Consider the following 20,637-nt stretch of genomic DNA (forward strand, 5'->3'; position numbering starts at 1 on the left):
AAGCCAGGAGCTTCGTCTGGGTCTCCCACACAGGTGCAGGGGCCCAAGGACTTGGGTCATCTTTCACACACCAGCAGGAAGGTGGACTGGAAGTGGAGCAGCTGAGACCTGAACCAGCGCCCATGCAGGATGCTAGCATCGCAGGCAGCGGCTTAACTCATTACGCCCCAACCAGCCCCAATAACCCAGATTTCTAATTCTGTCTCGGGACATTCTGGAGGGTCACTACATATCTACCTTCCAGTTAAGTTTTTCTTCAGTTGCTTAAGTAATCTACTGAATATATATACATATATTATAATATATAATATGGTTATACCAACTCATCCATTGAGTTTTACGTCAAATATTTATCTTTTATTTCTGGAAATCCTATTTAGTTCTTTTCCAAAATGACTTCATCCTTTCTTATTTATTTATTTATTTTAAAAGATTTATTTGAAAGGCAGAGTTACAGAGGCAGCGGCAGACAGAGGTCTTCCATCCACTGGTTCACTCCCCAAATGGCTGCAACAGCCCGAGCTGAGCTGATCTGAAGCCAGGAGCCAGGAGCTTCTTCCAGTTCTCCCACGTGGGTGCAGGGGCGCAAGCACTTGGGACCATCTTCCACTGCTTTCCCAGGCCATTAGCAGAGAGCTGGATCAGAGGTCAAGCACTGGTTATCAAACCAGCACCTACGTGGGATGCCACGCTTCAGGCAGTGGCTTTACCTGCTGTGCCACGGCACCGGCCCCTGGCTTGACCTGGCTTGACCCACTGTGCCACGGTGCTGGCCCCTGGCTTCACCATTTTATATACCCGCTTGCTCTTTACTTAGATATTAGGTTTCTTGTTTGTTTATTTATTTAATTTATACTGAAAGCATAGTCCGTATTCTGTGTTTGGTAGTTCCAGTATCTGAGGATCTGAGTCCTAGGGTCTTGATTGTGATGTCTCATTTTCTTGCCACTGTCTGTTTTGACTGAGTTCCTTGGAATTTGTTATCAGTGGGGATCTTTTTTTTTTTCTTTCCTTTTTTAAAAAAAGTCTTTATTTACTTGGAAGTCAGAATTACAGAGAGAATGGGAGAGACAGAGAGATATCTTTCATTCACTGGTTCCCTCCCCAGACGGCTGCAATGGCCAGGGCTGGGCCAGGCGAAAATCAGGATCCAGGAGCCCAAACACTTGGGCCACCTTTCGCTGCCTTCCCAGGCACATTAGCCGGGAGCTGGATCAGAAGTGGAGCAGGGGCTGGTGCTATGGCATAGCGGGTAAAGCCGCTGCCTGCAGTGTGTCCATATGGGATGCTGGTTCGAGTCCCGGCTGCTCCATTTCTGATCCAGCTGTCTGCTGTGGCCTGGGAAAGCAGTGGAAGATGGCCCAAGTGCTTGTGCCCCTGCACCCATGTGGGAGACCTGGAAGAAGCTCCTGGCTCCTGGCTCTGGATCAGCACAGCTCCGGCCACTGCAGCCATGTGGAGAGTGAACCATGGGAAGGAAGACTTACTTCCTTTCTCTCTGCCTCTCTGTAACTCTGCCTTTCAAATAAATGAATAAATCTTAAAAAAGAAGAAGGAGAAGGAGGAGGAGAAGTGGAGCCAGGCCCTGAACTGAGCCTAAGTGGGGCGCTGGCATCACAGGCAGCAGCTTTACCTGCTATGCCACAGCGCCAGCCACTGGGGACTCTTGAGGTTGGGTTAAAAGTAAACCCCTCCAGGGGAGAAGTGTTAGCTGCCTGATGGCAAACCAACCCCTCACCACCTTCAAGTTCTTCAGGGCCAACCAGTGTTATCAGTGCAGGCTGCACACCCTTATTCAGGGCTGGCCTTGTGGTTTCAACGACCCCAGCAGAGGGTTTTCCACCTCCCACCAAGCACTGAGTCTGGGGCCGGGCAGTTTCCCTGTCTGGCTCAGGTAAGAAGGGAAGCAGGGAACAGCTTATTCGTAGTTCACCTTGACACTGAGAACAGAGATAAAATATAAAAGATAATCTGAGAAGAGATACAAGAGGGGCTGGTGCCATGGCTCACTTGGTTAATCCTCCGCCTGCGGTGCTGTCATCCCATATGGGCACCGGGTTCCAGTCCTGGTTGCTCCTCTTCCAGGCCAGCTCTCTGCTGTGGCCCGGGAAGGCAGTGGAGGATGGCCCAAGTGCTTGGGCCCTGCACCCGCATGGAGACCAGGAGGAAGCACCTGGCTCCTGGCTTCAGATCAGCGCAGTGTGCCAGCTGCAGCGGCCATTGGGGGGTGAACCAACGGAAGGAAGAACTTTCTCTCTGTCTCTCTCACTCTATCTGTCCAAAAAAAGAGAGAGAGAGAGATACAAGAAATATATCTTTAAAAACATACTGAAAGTAAGGACCAAACAGAGTTGAGAATTAAAATGATAACCGAAAATTTTGTAATAATCCAAAGAGCTGAAAGAGCTCAAACTCTCCCCAGGAGACAGGGAGGAAATGAGAGATGAGAGGAGCATCAGGCGCAACCCGTCCTCTCTGGCATCACCACTTAGAGGCTGGGCTTCACCGAATTCCCAGGAGACAGAAAGCAGAGAGGAGATGGCTCAAGAAACAGCGGCACCCAACGGAAGGCGGCAGGGCCCACCCAGCGCACCACACACGGCACGCGGGGAGGCGGCGGTGATGCCGCGCTTCTCCGGAGGTGAGCACTCAGCCCGGCGTGACCTTCCGAGGCTGGAGGACAAGGGAGCACTGCCTGCAAGGACGCCAATTCCACCTGGGGATTCTGTGGCCCAGCCGGACAGGCAGCGTCTTCAAAGTGTTACCTCCAGCGACTGAGCTAAAGGGGGGACCCACGGACAGATCTCACTCAATGGGGCAGGCACGGAGCTCGGAGAGAGGGGCCTGGGCACGGGGCCCAGCGAAATCTCCCGGGAGCCGACGTGCTCAGGGTGCAGGGCGGGAGGGAGAGTTCGCCACTGGCACACTGGGAAACCAAGCGCCGGAAAAACCAAAGTGATTACTCCCTCTGCAGAAAAAATGATTTAATGCAAGCCCAGCTCCTGGCTGCGCAGCGAGCCCCACAGTAACCTGAACAGTGAGTGCGGATTCCCTGGAGACTGGGGGGGCACAGTCACAGGACAGCGAGACCCTCCTCTACCCCACAGGGCGTCCGAGCAAGGCCAGGGGCTGCCACGCAGGAGCAGGGCGCACCTTAAACATCACTGGCTCGAAGGGCAGCCCGGGCCGCTGCAGGGAGGAGGGGCTGCTAACTCATTACCAAACGGATGCTTTTTCTGAAGAGGCCACCGCTCTTCATCCTCAACGCGCCCAACGTCCTGGAGCTCTCACGGGCCCGCGCTGGGCACTTGCGCTGCTCTGTATCGGCCTGCCCACGTGGGCCAGTCCCACTTCTGAACAATCAGCACCCAGCACGCCCTGGAAACCCACTGTAGTGCCGGGCGCCTGCGCTGCTCTGTATCGGCCTGCCCATGTGGGCGGTCCCACGTCCGAACAATCAGCACACGGCACGCCCTGGAAACCCACTGTAGTGCCGGGCGCGGTCTCCCCCTTCCGCAGTATGAAAAGCCACGAGAGAACCCAGAAGAGACAGGTCCGGGTCACGTGGTTCACAGCGTGGCTGGGGTGAAAGGGACCGTAGGGCCTTCGGCTCCACACATGACCTGCCCCGCCCCTGCTCACACGGCTCCGGCCGCCGGGCCTTCACCTTCCATCTCTGCTGAGCAGGGCATGGGGGGGACGTGGGCTGTCACTCGAGTCCTGGGTCCAGGGCAGTGGCAGCTGTGGAGTCCGCCCCCGCCCCCCCCAGCCGGGTGTCGCCTTTCCGGAGTCGCCCGCTCTCCGGCAGGGCGCGAGCTCACCGGCACAGGGCCAAAGCGGGCTTAGATCAATCCGGTCCAGCCGCCTCACTTTACACGTGGGGAAGTGGGGCCCACAGACACTGGGTTACTTCCTGCCGCATTCCCGGCCACCCTGCTCGGAGAAGACACAGGTCCTCAGCTCCCAGGTGGCCCAGGAGGCCTGGGACGAGGCCCACACAGACTGGCCAGGGGCTTGGACCGTGGGCCTCTGGCCCTTTGGGTCCACACAGAGGCCTTCATCCCATCCTCGGCCTCACCTGAGTCCTCTGGGCTGGGCCTTTCCTCTAATTCTCACCGTGGCTGCTGCCCAGGGAACCTTCCACCTCAGGAGCGATCCGGGCTCCCGGGCTCCCGGGCTCCCGGGCTCCCCGGCTCCCGGGCTCCGCCCACGCGCCACCCTCCAGGCCACAGAAGCGCCCCTCCTCAATGCCCTGGCCCCTGCGGCTCTGTCCAGCGTGGCCTCCGTCTCCCTCGGTGCTCTTTCTGGGCACAGGCATCCAGGTCAGGAGCCCGGGGGTCGGGCACCTGTGCCCCTGGCGGACAGGCCTGAACCCAGCTGCAGAACAGCCCTGGGGCAGAGCTACCCCTGGGGCCTCTGATGGGGGAAGTGAAGGGATCCTGCTCAGCGGGGGTGGGGAGATCGTGAACCTCGAGTGACAAGGGGGCCCAGTCTCATGCTAGAAAAGCCTCCGACCTCCCAGGCCAGACCCTCCCCAGCGTCGGCCGTGGCCGTCGGTGCGCCTGAGGAAAGTGGCGAAGAAGGGCCGGCCGCTCCTGATCGCACAGTGACCACTTCAGGCTCCTCCTGGGCACCTGGGCGCGGTTTCTGGAAGGGTCAGGAGGGCCAGGCAGCAGGAGCCCGTGGCACACAGCCTGGGAGGGCCGCGGGAACATGAGCCGAGCTTCCTGGGTACACACGGAGCTGCTGTGACCAGGAGCAGGGGCGTGGGGAGTGGGCCTGGCGCTCCTGGACCTGCCCGGCCCGTGGCAGTGGCTGGGTCTGGCTGGCTCGGATTCCACACAGGCTCCACCATCAGTCTGGGGCTCAGGCGGCCGCCAGGCCCTCACTCACAGGCATGTTGATGTGGGCACTCAGCAGCGGCGTGCTCTGGCCTTCTCGAAGCACCAGCACCTACAGAGGAGATGCCCGGGGCAGTTGGGGGCACGTGCCTAGGACGCCCGCCTCTGCTCCCTGTGATGGCCAAGCCTGCTGGTGTGAACCACGCTAAGACAGGCCACAGGGCAGGCTGGGAGGCCTCTCCTCCTCGGTCCCCCTCACCCCGGAGCCAGTGGGGGCTTCATCCACGTTGCCCCTAATGGTCCTCCCCAGGGTCCTGCCCACCCCCAGGCTGCACCGCCGGGCCACTCACCTTGATGATGTCTGAGATGCCCTTGCTACTGAGGCTCTCCACGAAGGTCTCCAGGGGATAGCTGAGCCCTGGCACCAGCAAGGGGACCTGAGTTTGGGAACAAAGGGTAAGAAAATCTGCTCTCAGGGCTGGAGAGTGTTTGACGGCCTCCAAGCACCTCGCCCAGTCCCAGCTGTGTTGCACGCCCTGGTGTGGGCAGGGACACAGCCGGTCACAGGCCACAGGCACGGGGGGAGTTGATACTCCAGGGCCCCCAGGGCGAGTCCGTGCCAAGTCTAATCCTCAGGACCCACGGTCCACACTATTCCTTTCACACTCCGGAGTCTTTCTGAGTGTGGGGTCTGCGGTGGGAAGGTGTGGCCTCCGGGACACACGTGTGGAATCAGGCCCGCAAGTCACGTGGAAATGGCGTCTGGGTTAACTCGCCATTCAGGCAGTGGGTTAGTTAGCACAGCTAAGTCTGCTGTCAAAGCCACGTGACCCCCGTGTCCCCCCAGGGCTCCGCAGTGCTCGCTCTCTGACAAGAAGGCCCTCCAGCCGTGGCCCTCCACCCGGGACTTCTGTCACCAACGTTAAGAAACAACATTCTCTGCTTTCTAACTTTCCAGTCTCAGGCATTCAGCCAGAGCCACAAACAGACCAAGGCAGGGTCACAGCTGGGCAAGTCTCTCCTGCGGCTGCCGGAGCAGGAACCCAGGCTCCGGCTGTTGGCCCAGCTCTTTCTCCCTGGTGCCTGCCACAGTCTGGGAGGGAAGCAGCGGAGGCGGGGCCTGGTCTGTAGCTGGCTGGCCTGCAGCCACTCACCAGCCCCGCCCACTCCCTTGCCTTGGTTTCCAAGAAGGGCCCTGCCCGGCCTCGGCACTGCACAGCCCGGAGAGGGGGCCCATACCTTGAAGAAGGCCCGGGGCAGGGCGTAGAGCATCTCGTCGTACAGGAAGCAGACCAGCAGCCCCACGATGGGTCGCGCTGTCGAGGTGTTCTGCAGGTGGAGCGTGAGCTTAAAGGTGGGGCCCAGGCCCTGGACCTATGGGGGGGGGGGAAGGCCCTTAGAGCCAGTGGCCTTGGCCCTGGCCTGCTTCCTCATCAAGGCCCTCAAGCCACTCTCCTCAACTGTCCAAACACTGTCCATCCAGCCCTCCAAACGCTGAAGCCTCTAGGGTGTGCAGGCTCAGCAGAGGCCACGCGGCAAGGCAGAGGCAGGGCTGCCCGGCCTGCGGGCCCCGACTCCTTCCCGTGTGCCCCGGCCCGCTCGTCCCGGGGCCTCCACTCTCACCCTCCTGTTCGTTTCTCTCCCTCAAGCTGTGGGTGGCCCTGAACCCCTTTCTCCGCTATACCCATCCACTTTCTGAGGAAAGTGGACAAGCCCTGGGGTGGACAGCCCCTGAGAGCTGGCCGGAGCCCTGCTGCCCTGAGGTCACCTGTGACCGAGGGCGTGGGGGCTCCTCCTCCTCCCTCCCGCCTGTGACGTCTCAGGATGCCTGGGGCGCAGAGGTCAGAGTGGCCTCTTCCTGTCCCACAGTCCGACGGCCTGCGCTCAGGCGGTTACAGGAGCGAGCAGCTTCCCCGCTGTACGGGGCTCGGGGGAGAAACGTCCCCAGGTGACTGCTCCCTGCCCCAGGCCTGGGGGCTGTCAGAGGCTCGGCACGGACCAGGGACTGCAGAGTGTGTCCCTCTCAGTGGCCACAGGACAAGGCAGCCCAGGAGCGGGGGACGGGGAGGGCAGCTCTCACAAGGGGGACACGAGGCTCGGTCCCGGGTCTGCGGGAAGGGCAAAGGCAGCATGGGCTACACAGGCTTGGCACCAGCCACAGCGGCTCACCTGGGTGGCTGGGGAGTGCCCACCCACCTGCCTTCTGCCCTCTGGCCCCGACTCCCACCTGTGGGTGCTCACCACAGCAAGCAGCTTGAGCGGTTCCCGGGCTGTGGCAGACACAGGGCTCAGGCTGGACTCCAGGGCCTGCACGTAAGCGCGAGCCGCCCGGAGGCGCAGCAGGTAGAGGTCCGTCTGGAAGGCCCGGTGCATGGCTGAGGGGGGGACACAAAGGCTGAGAAGGGAGGGGGAGGGAGGGAGGGCAGTGGGCGGGGTCTGCAAGGCCCAGGCTTCTGGTGACACTGGGCACCGGGAACACAACCCCGCCTCCTCTCTGGTCCTCCTACCACTCGCTGCCCACAGATCTCCTTCATCGGCTTTCTGTTTGGCCGTAAAAGCTGGTCTTGGCCTTGGTCATCTTCCGACCCACCGTCTGCTTCCCCTGAACGACCCAGGTCCTGCCCTGGATCTGACCACCCGAGAGGCCCGAGGGCGGGGGCTCCGTGCTCAGCTCCGGCCGAGCATGGGGCCACGCTCGATGTCACATGCTGTCTCCAGCAGCAGGGTGGATGCCCAGGCCTCTCTCCTGCCCCTAACTGCCTCATGGGTCCACCCGCGCGTGCCACCACAGCTCAAGGCACAAGGCCTGCCCCGTTGGCCGAGGCCTCCTGCTGCCCAGGGCACGGGGGACATTCGTCCAGTTCTTCCTGCCCGGGGCACCGGGGGAGGAAGAGGGAGCGCTGGGGCTGGGCCTCACCGGTGCCAGCCTCCCGCTCTCGCAGTGTCTGATCCACATAGAGCCGGGTCTTCCGGGGCACGCTGAGCTTCGTGGCCTGGGCTGGCGGGGGGCCCGCCTCCCCTGCCCCCTCCACAAACACTGCCGTGCGCTTGAGGATCTTGATAATCAGGCCGCCGCCTGGGGAGGGGACAGATGGAAGCAGTCGCCCCCCAGTCCAGTCCCACACTCCCACTCTTCTTCCCCTCACAGGGCCCGTCCTGTATGCGTCTGCAAGGGAGAGCGAGCCTGCAGGGCCTCCTGACGTCACTTCCTGCATTTGTCTTACTTATGGACTCCTGTGACATTCCAGCGTTGCCGCAGGGCCCGGATGCTGGGGTGGACCACAGGGGCCCTGGTGTTATCAACCTGCTGAGAGCCGCCTGGAGGTGGCCCAGCGGACAGCCGCGCATCACAGGCCTCGCCTACCACGCTAGGTCCACCCCTGCTCCACACCCTCCCTCTCCCCCCCCAGGATCTGGCCTGTCCCCTTCACCCAGGCCCGACTCCCCTCACCTCGAGTGGTCATGATGAGGGTGTTGTCTTCCCGCCCGTAGCGGCCAAAGCAAAGACTGGTCACTGCATCCTATGTGGAGACACCCGAGTTTAGTCGGGGACTTGTCTTGGAGGGGGAAGCAGGACGGGGACAAGGGCTCCTCTGCAAGCCTACGGCCCAGCCACGCTTCCGGGAAAAGCATCCCTCATCCCCACTTTCGGGGTTGGGCTCCCACAGGTCTCCCGTGGAATCTTTCTAGTGCAAGTCTTTCTTCCCAAGCTGTCCCTCACAATGCTGCCTCTCAGGACCACAAACACATGGCACTTCCAAAAGTTTGTGGAAAATAGAACTAAAAGATGCGATTTTGGTGCAAAATAGTTTTTAATTCCATGCATAGGTTTTTTCATAAAATATATTTTTCATGAACTTTTTGAAGACCCCACACATATACATGAATTAAAAAATTGTTCTGCATCAAAATATCAAAATAACCTTATCTTTTTTTTTTTTTTTTTTTGGGAGACAGAGTTGAGAAGAGATCCCCACCCACCGGATCACTTCCCCCAGATGCCTGCCACAGAAGGGCTGGGCTGAAGCAGGAGTTTAATTCTGGTCTCCCCCATGGGTGGCAGGGACCCGACCATTCAGCCATCACTGCTGCCTCCCAGGGCGCACAGTAGCAGGGACCTGGGTCAGGGCAGAGCCAGGACCCGAACCCAGGCCCTCTGGGATGGAATGCCGGCGTCCCAGGCAGCAGCCTCACCGCTGTGCCAAACACCTGTCCCTAAACCCATCTCTTTGAATTTCATTTTCCATGAACTTTTGGAAGGACCCTCACATGTTTACTCTTTGCTAAAACAGAACAAGCCGGCAGCTTTTATCTCCTTGTCAGGACATTTCAGGCCCCACACGTCTGAATCCACGTGTCTGTTCCATCAGTCTTCCCTTCACCCTTCGCCCTGCTCTCCCATCTGCTGCCTGCCCAGTGCCCTGGGCCTTTCAGCTGCTCTTAAATTTTACACTGGGCCATGGGACAATTTCAATTTAAACACACACACACACACAATTTCATATGTGATATACTCCGAATTTTCTCTCTCTTTTTTTTTAATATTGCTGGTTGTGATCCAGAGCTAAAAAACTCTGGTCCAGGGCCGGTGCTGTGGCGCAGTGGGTTAACGCCCCGGTCTGAGGCACTGGCATCCCATATGGGTGCCAGTTCCAGTCCTGGCTGCTCCACTTCCCATCCAGCTCTCTGCTATGGCCTGGGAAAGCAGTAGAAGATGCACCCGTGTGGGAGACCCGGAAGAGATTCCTGGCTCCTGGCTTCGGATCGGCACAGCTCCAGCCGTTGTGGCTGATTGGGGAGTGAACCAGCGGATGGAAGACCTCTCTCTCTCTCTGCCTCTTTTCTCTCTGTGTAACTCTGACTTCCAAATAAATAAATTAATCTTTAAAAAAAAAAATACTCTGGTCCAAACCCATCAAACTACCTGGATTCTTTTTTTTTTTAAATTTATTTTTAATTTATTTTTTATTTTTTTGACAGGCAGAGTGGACAGTGAGAGAGAGAGAGACAGAGAGAAAGGTCTTCCTCTGCCGTTAGTTCACCCTCCAATGGCCGCCGCGGCTGGTGTGCTGCGGCTGGCGCACCGCACTGATCCGAAAGCAGGAGCCAGGTGCTTCTCCTGGTCTCCCATAGGGTGCAGGGCCCAAGGACTTGGGCCATCCTCCACTGCCTTCCCGGGCCACAGCAGAGAGCTGGCCTGGAAGAGGGGCAACCAGGACAGAATCCGGCGCCTCGACTGGGACTAGAACCCGGTGTGCCGGCGCCGCAAGGTGGAGGATTAGCCTAGTGAGCCGCGGTGCCGGCCAACTATCTGGATTCTTAAATCACGAAACGCCACGCCTCCCAGCCTTTCGCAGGCTGCTCCCTGTCTCAACGCTCTTGCACGTGGCCAGCTGAACTGTCACATGCTGTCACGTGTCCTGAGTCCCAGTCCCCTTTCTCCCTCTCCTTTCCCGTCACTGCTTTGCCAGCACGTGGCCGGCCTGTCCGCCTTGCGCTTTGATCTGCTGTCTCTGGCTCTCACCTCAGGTCGTTCACTCCTTGAAAACAAGGACTAAGTTATTCTTCCATCCATGTCCACACTGACGTGTACACATGAGGTGCTCAAAAGATGTGTTGACACACACGACTGTGCGCTAGGGAGCAGCAGCCAAGAAGTGCCAAGGTGGGCTGGGGATGAGGAGCAGCCAGGGGCAGGTGCGGAGGCAGGGCTCACCGGGGCACGGATGACGTTGAGCAGGGCCTTGTCACGGTAGATGCGGACCTCGCCGTTGGCCAGCCCGGCCATGACGGCCTGCAGGCCCCGGGAACGCTGTTCCAGGAGGTTCATGGTCAGGATGGCTGCGGGCATCTGCACCGTCCACAGCCTCTTACCCTGGCAGGGAACACCAGCGTCTCGGTGGGAGCGGGGAGAGCAGTCCGGGGCTACAAGTGTGGAAGGAAGGGGTGGCTGGGGTCGCCAGGGTAGGGGTGGGAGAGGTGCCAGCGCTCGGCCGAGGCTGTACCTTGTGGGTGAAGCCGTTCAGGCTGTCTTGGGTGGTGCCCACCACGAAGACTTTGTGAACTCGCACAAGGCCCACGGGCTGGGCGCTCAGCTCGATGCAGTACCTGGGGCGCTTGGAGTCTCTGTGGAACCAAAGCACACTGTCCCGTCTGGGAGAAACCCTCCTGCCCTCCTGGGCTACGTCCCCGGACTGACCTGGGCGGGACCCTGGCCCCAGGTGCTTCCCCTCCTGCCCTTACGTGGGATCTGAGAGCTGGCACTGTTCAGTGAGCTTCCTCACACGGCCCAGCCGGCGCCAGCGCGGGAGGCAGTCTAACTTATCAGAGCAGCACGAGGGCGGCCTGCGTACGCGCACTCTTCCGGCTCCCGGCCTCTCCTCCTTGGTTTCCCTTACCCAGGAAGCGGGAGCAACGCCTGCCTCCCAACCACAGGCGACAGCGCACTGCCCTCTCGCCCGGCAGTGCCGGGGCCAACGTAAATCCTGTCGGGTGACCTTGAGCGCCTCGCTCCCATCTCTGGGCTTCCTGCCAACGCGGCCTCCATGCACACAGGCATCGTTTTACAGTCTCAGCAGACACGTCATTCTTTGGATCTAAACCCCGTAATGGCTCTCTGCTGCACTTCAGGTAAGATCCAGGATCTTCACCGTGTCCTACCGGTCCCGCGTGAGCTGGCCCTGCTCCCCCTCATCACTGCCCGCCCAGCCCAGGGGACACACGCCCATGTCTTCCACTTGAGGCTGCGCCCACTTTCTGAGTCCCTGGGCCTTGCTTAACCTTCAAGTCCCCGCCACAGCCGGTGCTCCCAGTCACCCTCGCCCTGATTCCCCACTGCCTCTGCACGTTTCTTCCCCGGCTCCCATCCAAGCTGCAGGAACGCCTTGGTCTGCTGACTTTGACACCCATCTTCCCCAGGAGGACAAGCTCCGTCTTCACGGCGTCCTGCCAGCAAGTCCGCTCCCAGTACCTCACAGTGCCGACGCATCGCAGGTACTCAGTAAACGCTTCTTAAATTGAAAGATGAATAGTGTATGGAACGCTAAACTAATGCACAAGGTAGCGTCGTGTGCACTCCACAGAGATGCAGGAGATGCAGGAGACTCACCAGACTGCACGGCTCGCGTCACAGCCTCCCGCCCCGCCCCGCCCCCTGACAGCCTGCCCTGTGGGCCTCCAGACACCCCCCTGCTGCTGGGCTCGGCCCCATCAGCTCTTCTCACCCCCAAATTCCAGTCCCAGACCTCATGTGCACCTTGCAAGCCCCTGGAGACCACCAGGTTTCTAACATCTCCTCGGGCTGGGGCTACCTTCTCAGGATATAGATGTTTCCGTCGCGGCAGGCGGCGGCAAGCCGGAACTCGACATCAAACTGGCCGGAAACCTCCAGGAAGACGGGCACGCTGGGAAGGTTCATCTGCAAAGGAGAGGTCCAAACACTCCCATCCGTCTGGGCCCCGGCTCTCCTGCCCGGAAGCAGCTCCTCCGAGTTGGTTCCTGTCAAAGTCCCCTCTCCACACTGACACCCTGGGGGTCCCAGTCTAAACCTGCACAACGTGGCTGGAGGGAAATGGCCCGGCAACGAGAGCCTTTGAGGCCACAGCTGTGCGTGAACTACGACGCCTCCAAGGCTGCATCCCGAGGAAGCCCGGATAACCGGGGCCGAGGGTTTGAGCACAAGCCTCCTGCAGTGGTGTTCACCGTGAGAAGATGGAGACAGGGCAGTAACCCACAGCACATCCACACAGCCAACGTCGGCCGGCCTTCAGAAAGGCTGACGTGCACAGACGGCGATGCTATGCTGCCAGGAGGGGAGAGCAGGGCTCGTGCACTGGCTTCTGTGTAGATGAACATACAGTGTCCCTGTCTCTGTCTCTGTATGCAAATGCCCAGGAAGACAGACATGTGTCGAAAGTGTGACAGCAGGTATCTGTGGGTGGTGGGATCCTGGGACACATTTCTTTTTCTTTATGCTTATCTATGGTTTATTTTTTTCCTCCCTACAATGAACACGCATTACCCTGCAGCCTGCGCCCCGAGCCAGACCCAACACTGACCTTGGCCAAGACGGTGAAGGCCTCGGGGTCAAGCACCAGGAGCTCCTTGTTCTCAGTGCCCAGCACCAGGCAGGACACGGCGTCCTCATCAGCCAGGTTCTTCTTCAAGGTGGTCATGGTGGTGATGACCGTCTGCAGGAGGACTCCAGGGGTCACCCAGAGAACCCACACACAACACCCCCTCCCCACATGCTCCCGGGATGCCGTGGGCACAACAAAGGGTGGAGGAGGAAGAGGAGGAGGAGGAGGAGGAGGAGGAGGAGGAGGAAGAAGTGTCAGAGATGGGACAGAATACTTATGTACCAAGGTGTTTAGTCACAAACCTAACTTCCTAACAAAAGACGGTTGTGGAAGTCAATTACATGCAGTCATTACAAATAAACCACATTTTTGCGGCCGGCACTGCAGTGTAGAAGGCTAAGTCTCCGTCTGCAGTGCCCGGCTTCCCATATGGGTGCTGGTTCGAGCCCCGGCTGCTCTACTTCTGATCCAGCTCCCTGCTAATAATGCACCTGGGAAAGCAGCAGAGGATGGCCCAAGTCCTTGGGCACCTGCCCCCACGTGGAGACCCACAAGCAGCTCCAGGCTCCTGGCTCCTGCCTTTGGCCTGGCCTAGCCCTGGCCATTGCAGCCATTTGGCAGTGACCCAGTGGACTGACGATAACATCCTCTGTCTCTCTCTCTCCCTCTCCTTATCTCTGCCTTTCAAATAAATAAATAAACCTGTAAAAATCAGTGAATACAAAACCACGTTTTTACAGAAGATTCAGTATATGGGGAACGCTTCTAGCTTAGTGCTGTGGTTTGAACAGGATTTGACTCCCCAAACTCCTGCAGGCAGCTGAACCCCCAAAGTCTCGTGTTAACGGGTGGTGGATTAAAGCTGGAGGCTTGATCCAATTACGACATCTGAAATCAGGTCGTGACTGGATTAGGTCAGGCTGCTGGCTGGGGCCCACAATCAATCTTGATGGAATGTCGGGGACCACGTGGGGACAGGTGAAAGCGTGCCCCCTGCCCCTCTCTGCTTCCCAGCTCGCCACGTGCCCACGCCACCCTCCAGCCTCACCAAATGTCTCAGCCAACAGGGCCGCAAACTCTTGGACTGTGCGCCTCCTAACCACAACCTGAAATAAACCTGATGCCTAAGTGGCTTCTCCTAGGTATTTTAGTTAAAATAACAAAAAGCTGACCAATAATGTATAAAGAAAAAAAATAGGTTAGCATAATCCCAGCTTAAAAAACCTTAGGAATGAACAAGGACGCCAGCGGCTACCTCTGGACAACGGGATCCCGGGGATGTTTAATTCCTCACAGTGCTACAGCGGGGACATACACCTCTTCTAACAGTGGGGGGGAGCAGTGCTGGGGCGCAGCAGGTAAAGCCGCCGCCGGCAGTGCCGGCATCCCAGATAGGTGCCGGTTCGAGTCCCGGCTGCTCCACTTCCAATCCAGCTCTCAGCTATAGCCTGGGAAAAAAGTAGAAGATGGCCCAAGTGCTTGAGCACCTGCACCCACGTGGGAGACCCGGAGGAAGCTCCTGGCTCCTGGCTTCAAATGCAGCCATTTGGGGAGTGAACCAGCAGACAGAAGACCTCTCTCTCTCTCTTTGCCTCTCTCTAACTCTGCCTTTCATATAAATAAATACATTTTTTTAAAAAAAGTAAAAGGACAAATGAACCAAGTCCTTGGACCCCTGCCACCCATGTGGGAGACCTGGATGGAGCTCCGGGCTCCTGGTCTGGCCTGGCTCAGCCCAGCCGTTGCAGTCATTTGGGGAGTGAACCAGCAGATGGAAGATCAGTCTTGCTCTCTCTCTGTTTCTCTCTCATTCTGTCATTCCGCATTTCAGATCAATCAGTCAACCTATCAATCAATAGTAGAACAGCTCTGGGAGTCAACTCCCCTGGATGGAAACCTCTAAAGCTCACTAATGCATGAGTTCATCCATAAAGTGACTGAAATTATAGCCCAGAAATGTGACATAAATATAACCAATCGCCTGTCTAATGACCTGGATGTGAATGGTTACGTAAACTGTGATCGACATAATGAATAATTAATTAAATAATCAAGGGGCACTAAGAAGGGAGGTGCAAAAGACTATTTAACACTCAAAACATAAAGCTCCACGCTCAAGAGAAGCCGGACATAACGCACATTGTGAAGGGAAGGCCCCAGAAAGCCGAGAGTGGGTGTCTCTGGGTGAAATCATGGTGTCACTTCTCTGTCTTTCATATTCATCTTTATTTTCCAAGTTCTCCATAATAAAAATGTACTTGTTTTTTTTTTTTTACACAGTTAGACAGAGAGAGAAAGGTCTTCCTTCCGTTGGTTCAGCCCCCAAATGGCCGCTACGGCCGGCGCGCTGCACAGATCCGAAGCCAGGAGCCAGGTGCTTCCTCCTGGTCTCCCATGCGGGTGCAGGGCCCAAGCACTTGGGCCATCCTCCACTGCACTCCCTGGCCACAGCAGAGAGCTGGACTGGAAGAGGAGCAACCGGGACAGAATCCGGCGCCCCCACAGGGACTAGAACCCGGTGTGCCGGCGCTGCAGGCGGAGGATTAGCCTAGTGAGCTGCGGTGCCGGCCCAAAATGTGCTTCTTTGACCCTCAAGAAAACAGAAGCCACACACAAGTCCTATGATGCTCTGTGTCTACATTTTGGGAGTTGTCGCTGTTAACCAGAAACACAGGAGGCACAGTGGCCTGTGGCTATTCGCAAGGAAAACTGCAAAGTGAAATGGGGCAGGACTGGCTGTAAAGTTTACCACCGACATTACGTGGTCTCTTTCTCACAGGGAAATGAAAAAGAGAGAGGGCATTACCTGCCGTTTGATGGACTTGGACTTGTGCTGGTTCACGAATGCTTCCATTTCACTCAGCTCCAGCTGCAGAAACCTGGGCACACAGACAGCTGACCCCACGCCCTGGCCTAGCCGCCCTCCTCACCCACCCGGAGCGCCAGCCCTCCCAGGACCCTCACCTGAGTGACTGCACAGACAAAGGCACTTCTGCTTTCTCCCTGCAAGGGAAGTGGCCCCGGAGAGATCGATGGAGGAACAGGGGCCCTGGGGGTCAGACGGGCAGCTCTGGGATGAAGGAGTGGGGGAGGGGAACGCGGGGCAGGTGGGCTCTCACCGGATGCCCTCCAGCATCTCCTTCAGGGTTAAGGGGTCAATCTGGTCCTGTAACAGCGCAGGAAGAAGGGAGAGCCTATGAGCTCCAGGGCCATGCGGGGGACACCCACACTTCCTGCTCAAGTTCAAGTTCAGTGCAGTCTCAGGGCCGTCCTCTGCAGCAACGGCTCCCAAGCCCCTGGCTCTCACCCTTCCAGTCCTCCCCCTTCTCTGGTCTCTCAAAGGTGGGCAGGGGCGTGGCTAGTGCAGAGGGAGTCTCTGGGCTCTGCTCTCCAAAGGGCCTGGCCGAGTGCCCCACGGGGAGCCGCCACTCAGGGGCTGAGTGTGGCATCCTGCCTTCGGTGGCCCTCCCGCCTCCAGCCCACCAGGCACGCCCGTCCCCCGGGAGCCCAGGCCTCTTCCAGTGGCTGCCATCTTCGCCTTCCCCATGTCCCTCACCTCCTTGGCTTGACTCCAGAGATCTTGTTCCACGGGGTTTAGAGGCAACGGGGGCAGGCTGAACTTGAAGTAGGGTCTGAGGTTCTTATACACGTAGACGCAAGGGCCCGAAGCGAGGGCCAGGGCTGGCGCCCGGGGCTCGTGCTGCTCCATGAGGAAGGTGGCGGCGGCGGCCGGCAGGGCGGGGAGCGGGCTTTCCGTCAGCACTGCAGGCCCTTTGAGCACCTTCAGGCGGGGCTGCCGCGCGCCGGGGCCCAGGTCGCCCACCACCAGCTGCGGAGAGAGAGGGGCTCACTCCAAGCTCACTTTGCCATCAGGCTCACCAGCGAAGCCACCGAAGCTGGTGAATCTCCCGAACTTCGATCCTCCTGCCTGCAGAATGGGAACACCGGCCTCAGGACTGCTACGGCGAAAATCAGATGCGATAAAGAACCACGGAGCCTCGTGTGTGCCGGAGTCGGCAGCAGCTGATATTTCTATTATTCATTCAGCAACACTTCTCCAGCACCTGCTCCATGCCAGGCACGACCCTAACACGGGGCTGTGTTTCGGGAGCGGTGGGGATGAGGACATCTGTATCTGGGCTTCCAACAGCACAGCAAGATGTGTTCTGTGGACCCAGAGAGAGAACCCAGCGCCTCGGCCCCGTGGTTTCCCAGCCTGTAGTCCACCCTCGAAGCTGCTGTCACGAAGCCCATTTTTCCGAGCGAGGCCTGCAGGCCTGTCTGATCTGGTTCTAATCTGCTCTCCCACACCTTAACACTGCTATGCTGCAGCCAGAACGGACTGCCCGAGTGCCCGGGCGAGGGTGCCCTGAGTGCCAGGGACCACGCCAGAAACTGCGTCCTTTCACTGCCCCTCCCGGCCACCTTGCAGGGTGGGTACTGGAAGCTCCATTTTCCAATGGAGACACTGAGTAAAGTCAGAGTTGTTAAGTGGTAGAACTGGGACTGCAATGTAGCCCCGTCTGAATCCAGAGCCAATGGATTATTGTTTTATACTGGCCTCACCTTTTTCTTTCTCTTTTTAAGATTTTATTTATTTGAAAGGCAGAGTTACAGACAGGGAGAGAGAACTTCCATCTGCTGGTTCACTTCCCAAACGGTTATAATGGCCTGGGCTGGGCCAGACTGAAGCCAGGAGCCAGTGGCTTCTTCTGAGTCTCCCACGTGGGTGCCGGGACCCAAGCACTTGGGCCATCTTCTGCTGCTTTCCCAGGCGCATTAGCAGGGAACTGGATCGGAAGTGGAGCAGCCAGGATTTGAACCGGCGTCCATACGGGATGCTGGCATTGCAGGCGGCAGCTTTATTCGCTATACCATGCCAGCCCCAGCCTCAGCTTTCTAACTTTAAATTCATTCTTTCCAAAAACGCTATGAAGTCTCTACTGTGCAGCTTCTTCTACGTGCAACGTCTTCCCTGTCCTCTCTTCCCAGCCTTCTTGATGGACGTCACTCATCCCACAGCACGCGGTCATGTCGCGGTCATGTCGCTGTCTCCTGGCGCCGTCTGATTCGTCACTCTCACACCGGTGCCCCCATACTGCTGTCTTGGCTGTAAGCCCAGTGCCCAGCACCGCTGGCCCCTCCAGCACCTTCCCCAGCCGGGATGCACGGGCAGCAGGGCCGGGATCTCCTCCACCCGTGTGCTGAGTCAGCTCTTGGTTCCGTCTTCTCCACGCCCGTACATGCGGTCTGACTACACGCTTCTCCCTGCTCACGATCAAACCGCTGATAGGAATCGGGAGGCGAAACCAGAGTCCTACTGCACCATCCACGCGAGGTGCGGTTCCAGGACCGTGGTCCAGCTGCCCGCGCACTATCCCCCGGGGGACTCCTGCCCACCATGAGGGCTGAGCTGTGGTGGAGAACACTGCTCGGAGTTGGACAGCTTCCAGCCTGCCAGTTAAACACCAGCAAGCTTACCCAGCCGCTCTGAACCATCTTCCCTTTAGCAGAAGGGGAATAAACACCATCTGCGCGGCGGAATGTGCCCTGCCCGGCGGTTAACCCAGAAATGGGTACCAAACACATGTTAACTTCCTTTCTTTCTTTTTAGCCCGATATATTCCTTAACCTCGGAAAATACAGACTTCTAACTTTTTATTTCTTTGCTTACATTTTATCTTTAAAGTTGCTTAAATTGTAACCTTTTATTACAGAAACATTTCAAGCATACACAGAAGTAGAACGGCCTCATATAAGGAAGCCCCATACACTCGTCAACCACGTCCAACACTTCTCAGCTAACGGCCAACCTGAAAAATCCACGCTCTTTGGACAAACATAAAACCCTGACTCCTGGGGCCGGTGCTGTGGCGTAGCGGGTAAAGCCGCCGCCTGCAGGGCCGGCATCCCATATGGGTGCCAGTTCGAGTCCCGGCTGCTCCACTTCCAATCCAGCTCTCTGCTATGGCCTGGGAAAGCAGTAGAAGATGGCCCAAGTGCTTGGGCCCCTGCACCTGTGTGGGAGACCCAGAGGGAGCTCCTGGCTGCTGGCTTTGGATCGGTGCAGCTCCGGCCATTGTGGCCATCTGGGGAGTAAACCAGCGGATAGAAGACCTCTTTCTCTCTGCCTCTCCTTCTTTCTCTGTGTAACTGACTTTCAAATAAATAAATAAATCTTAAAAAAAAAAAAAAATAACCCTAGGCCGGTGCCGCGGCTCACTAGGCTAATCCTCCGCCTTGCGGCGCCGGCACACCGGGTTCTAGTCCCGGTCGGGGCACCGATCCTGTCCCGGTTGCCCCTCTTCCCGTCCAGCTCTCTGCTGTGGCCAGGGAGTACAGTGGAGGATGGCCCAAGTGCTTGGGCCCTGCACCCCATGGGAGACCAGGAGAAGCACCTGGCTCCTGGCTTCGGATCAGCGCGCTGCAGTGCGCCTACCGCGGCGGCCACTAGAGGGTGAACCAACGGCAAAAGGAAGACCTTTCTCTCTGTCTCTCTCTCACTGTCCACTCTGATTGTCAAAAATAAATAAATAAATAAAAAATAAAATAAAGCTTGTGATAACAACCAGCCCCTACCCTGGAGTCTGTGGCGATGTTGGGACTTATTTAAAAAAAAAACAAACAAACCCTGACTCCCCCCCCTTCCTTTCCCTGGGATGCTAAGCCCCGCCTCCCGCACGAATCCTCGCGTTCACTAAGCTCAGAGGCTCTGCTGGGGCAGAATCCCAAGCGGCGGACTACTCTGCTCTTTGGGAAACCAGTAGGTTCTCCTCACTCTCTCCACACAAAAGTACGGAATGGGCCCTCAGGGCGCTCGTTCTCGGTGCACGTGGGCTCCGGGGCCCCCAGCGGCTCTGCCCCCGCTCCTCCGGCCGGGGCGGTGGCCGCACTCACCTTGTACTCCCCGTCGCCGTGCAGGTCCGCCAGCGCTGGAAAACACGGAAGGGCCACGGCCTCAGCCCAGGGCCACTGTGGGGCTGCCCTGTCTCACAGCCCCGGGCTCCCGAGACTCACCCAGGCAGGCGGAGAAGGTGTGGATGTTGGCCGTGGGGTCGTCGTGCGCGTCCAGCCACTTCGAACTGGCTTCAGTGCCGGCGCTGGGCGCGGAGCTGGGGAGCGGGTTCCAAGGGAGGAAAAGAAGACGGTGAGGGGCTGGTTTCTGAGGGTGAGCTGTGCAGGGCGCTGGGCCGGGCCGCACACAACGTCTGGGCCCGAGTTCGGGCGCCGCCACCGGCGCGCCGCGGGCCCCGAGCCGGACACCACCGCACTTCCTGGGCCTCCGAAGGCCCAGCCCGGCGCCCCCCTCCCTTTGCATTTGTGGGAAAGCAGGCCTAGAAGACCCCCCACCCCCACCCCAACACAGCCGGGCCTTCACCTCTCAGCTCGGCCGCCGTCGCAATCGGATGAAGCGGCAGCAGCCATCTTCGCAGGCGTCGTCATGGCAACCGGCCCCGCCGCCGCGGCGCAACGCCCAATCGCGCCCGGGCTCGGGAAAGCGCGCGCGAACAAAGGTTCCGCGGGCGAAGCTGTCCGCCAAGCCGGAGGGTACCCCCGGGGCAGGATGCGGGGCTCCCGGCTGGGGTCGTCCTGCCCAAGCCCAGTCCCCCGATTCCAGGCCTCTGGACCCTGAGCGATCTCTGGGGCCGAGACAGCGCCTCCTGGCTTGCAGGCCTGGAGCCGAGCGTTCAGAGCGGGGAAGAGAACTCCTGCCTTCT

At 58.6% G+C, this 20,637-nt stretch overlaps 1 protein-coding gene across 4 annotated transcripts; it reads right to left on the reverse strand.

The window, feature by feature from the left end:
* Positions 1–450: 450 nt before the first annotated feature.
* On the reverse strand, positions 451–20,372 carry BBS1 (Bardet-Biedl syndrome 1). Of its 4 annotated transcripts, XR_009866354.1 has the most exons (18): positions 20,298–20,372; positions 19,937–20,031; positions 19,817–19,851; positions 16,476–16,748; positions 16,039–16,085; positions 15,884–15,922; positions 15,726–15,798; positions 12,899–13,030; positions 12,152–12,258; positions 10,847–10,967; positions 10,558–10,716; positions 8,293–8,362; positions 7,759–7,917; positions 7,083–7,216; positions 6,081–6,215; positions 5,192–5,278; positions 2,011–4,953; positions 451–1,011 (listed from the first exon to the last, which is right to left on the reverse strand). XR_009866354.1 is itself a non-coding variant. In XM_062195779.1 (17 exons), exons 1-17 carry the CDS (start codon positions 20,360–20,362, stop codon positions 4,867–4,869), a joined length of 1,818 nt encoding a protein of 605 aa, XP_062051763.1. In that variant the 5' UTR covers positions 20,363–20,372; the 3' UTR covers positions 1,737–4,866. The 4 variants fall into 4 exon arrangements, 3 of the variants coding, with proteins under 3 accessions (XP_062051763.1, XP_062051765.1, XP_062051764.1); XM_062195779.1 differs by lacking the exon at positions 451–1,011 and having other exon boundaries at positions 1,737–4,953; XM_062195781.1 differs by lacking the exon at positions 451–1,011 and having other exon boundaries at positions 1,737–4,953; positions 6,081–6,170; positions 7,069–7,216.
* Between the last annotated feature and the right edge of the window lie 265 nt (positions 20,373–20,637).

The sequence above is a fragment of the Lepus europaeus genome, chromosome 7 (assembly GCF_033115175.1).
Source record: "Lepus europaeus isolate LE1 chromosome 7, mLepTim1.pri, whole genome shotgun sequence".
Classification (NCBI taxonomy): Eukaryota; Metazoa; Chordata; class Mammalia; order Lagomorpha; family Leporidae; genus Lepus; species Lepus europaeus.

Excerpts from the sequence above, each read along its gene's own strand:
- BBS1 (XM_062195779.1), bottom strand. The coding sequence starts at position 20,362 with ATGACGACGCCTGCGAAGATGGCTGCTGCCGCTTCATCCGATTGCGAC. Across the intron at positions 16,749-19,816 it reads ACGGCGACGGGGAGTACAAG|CTGGTGGTGGGCGACCTGGG; the intron begins GTGAGTGCGGCC and ends CTCTCTCCGCAG. Across the intron at positions 16,086-16,475 it reads TCTGGAGTCAAGCCAAGGAG|GACCAGATTGACCCCTTAAC; the intron begins GTGAGGGACATG and ends GCGCTGTTACAG.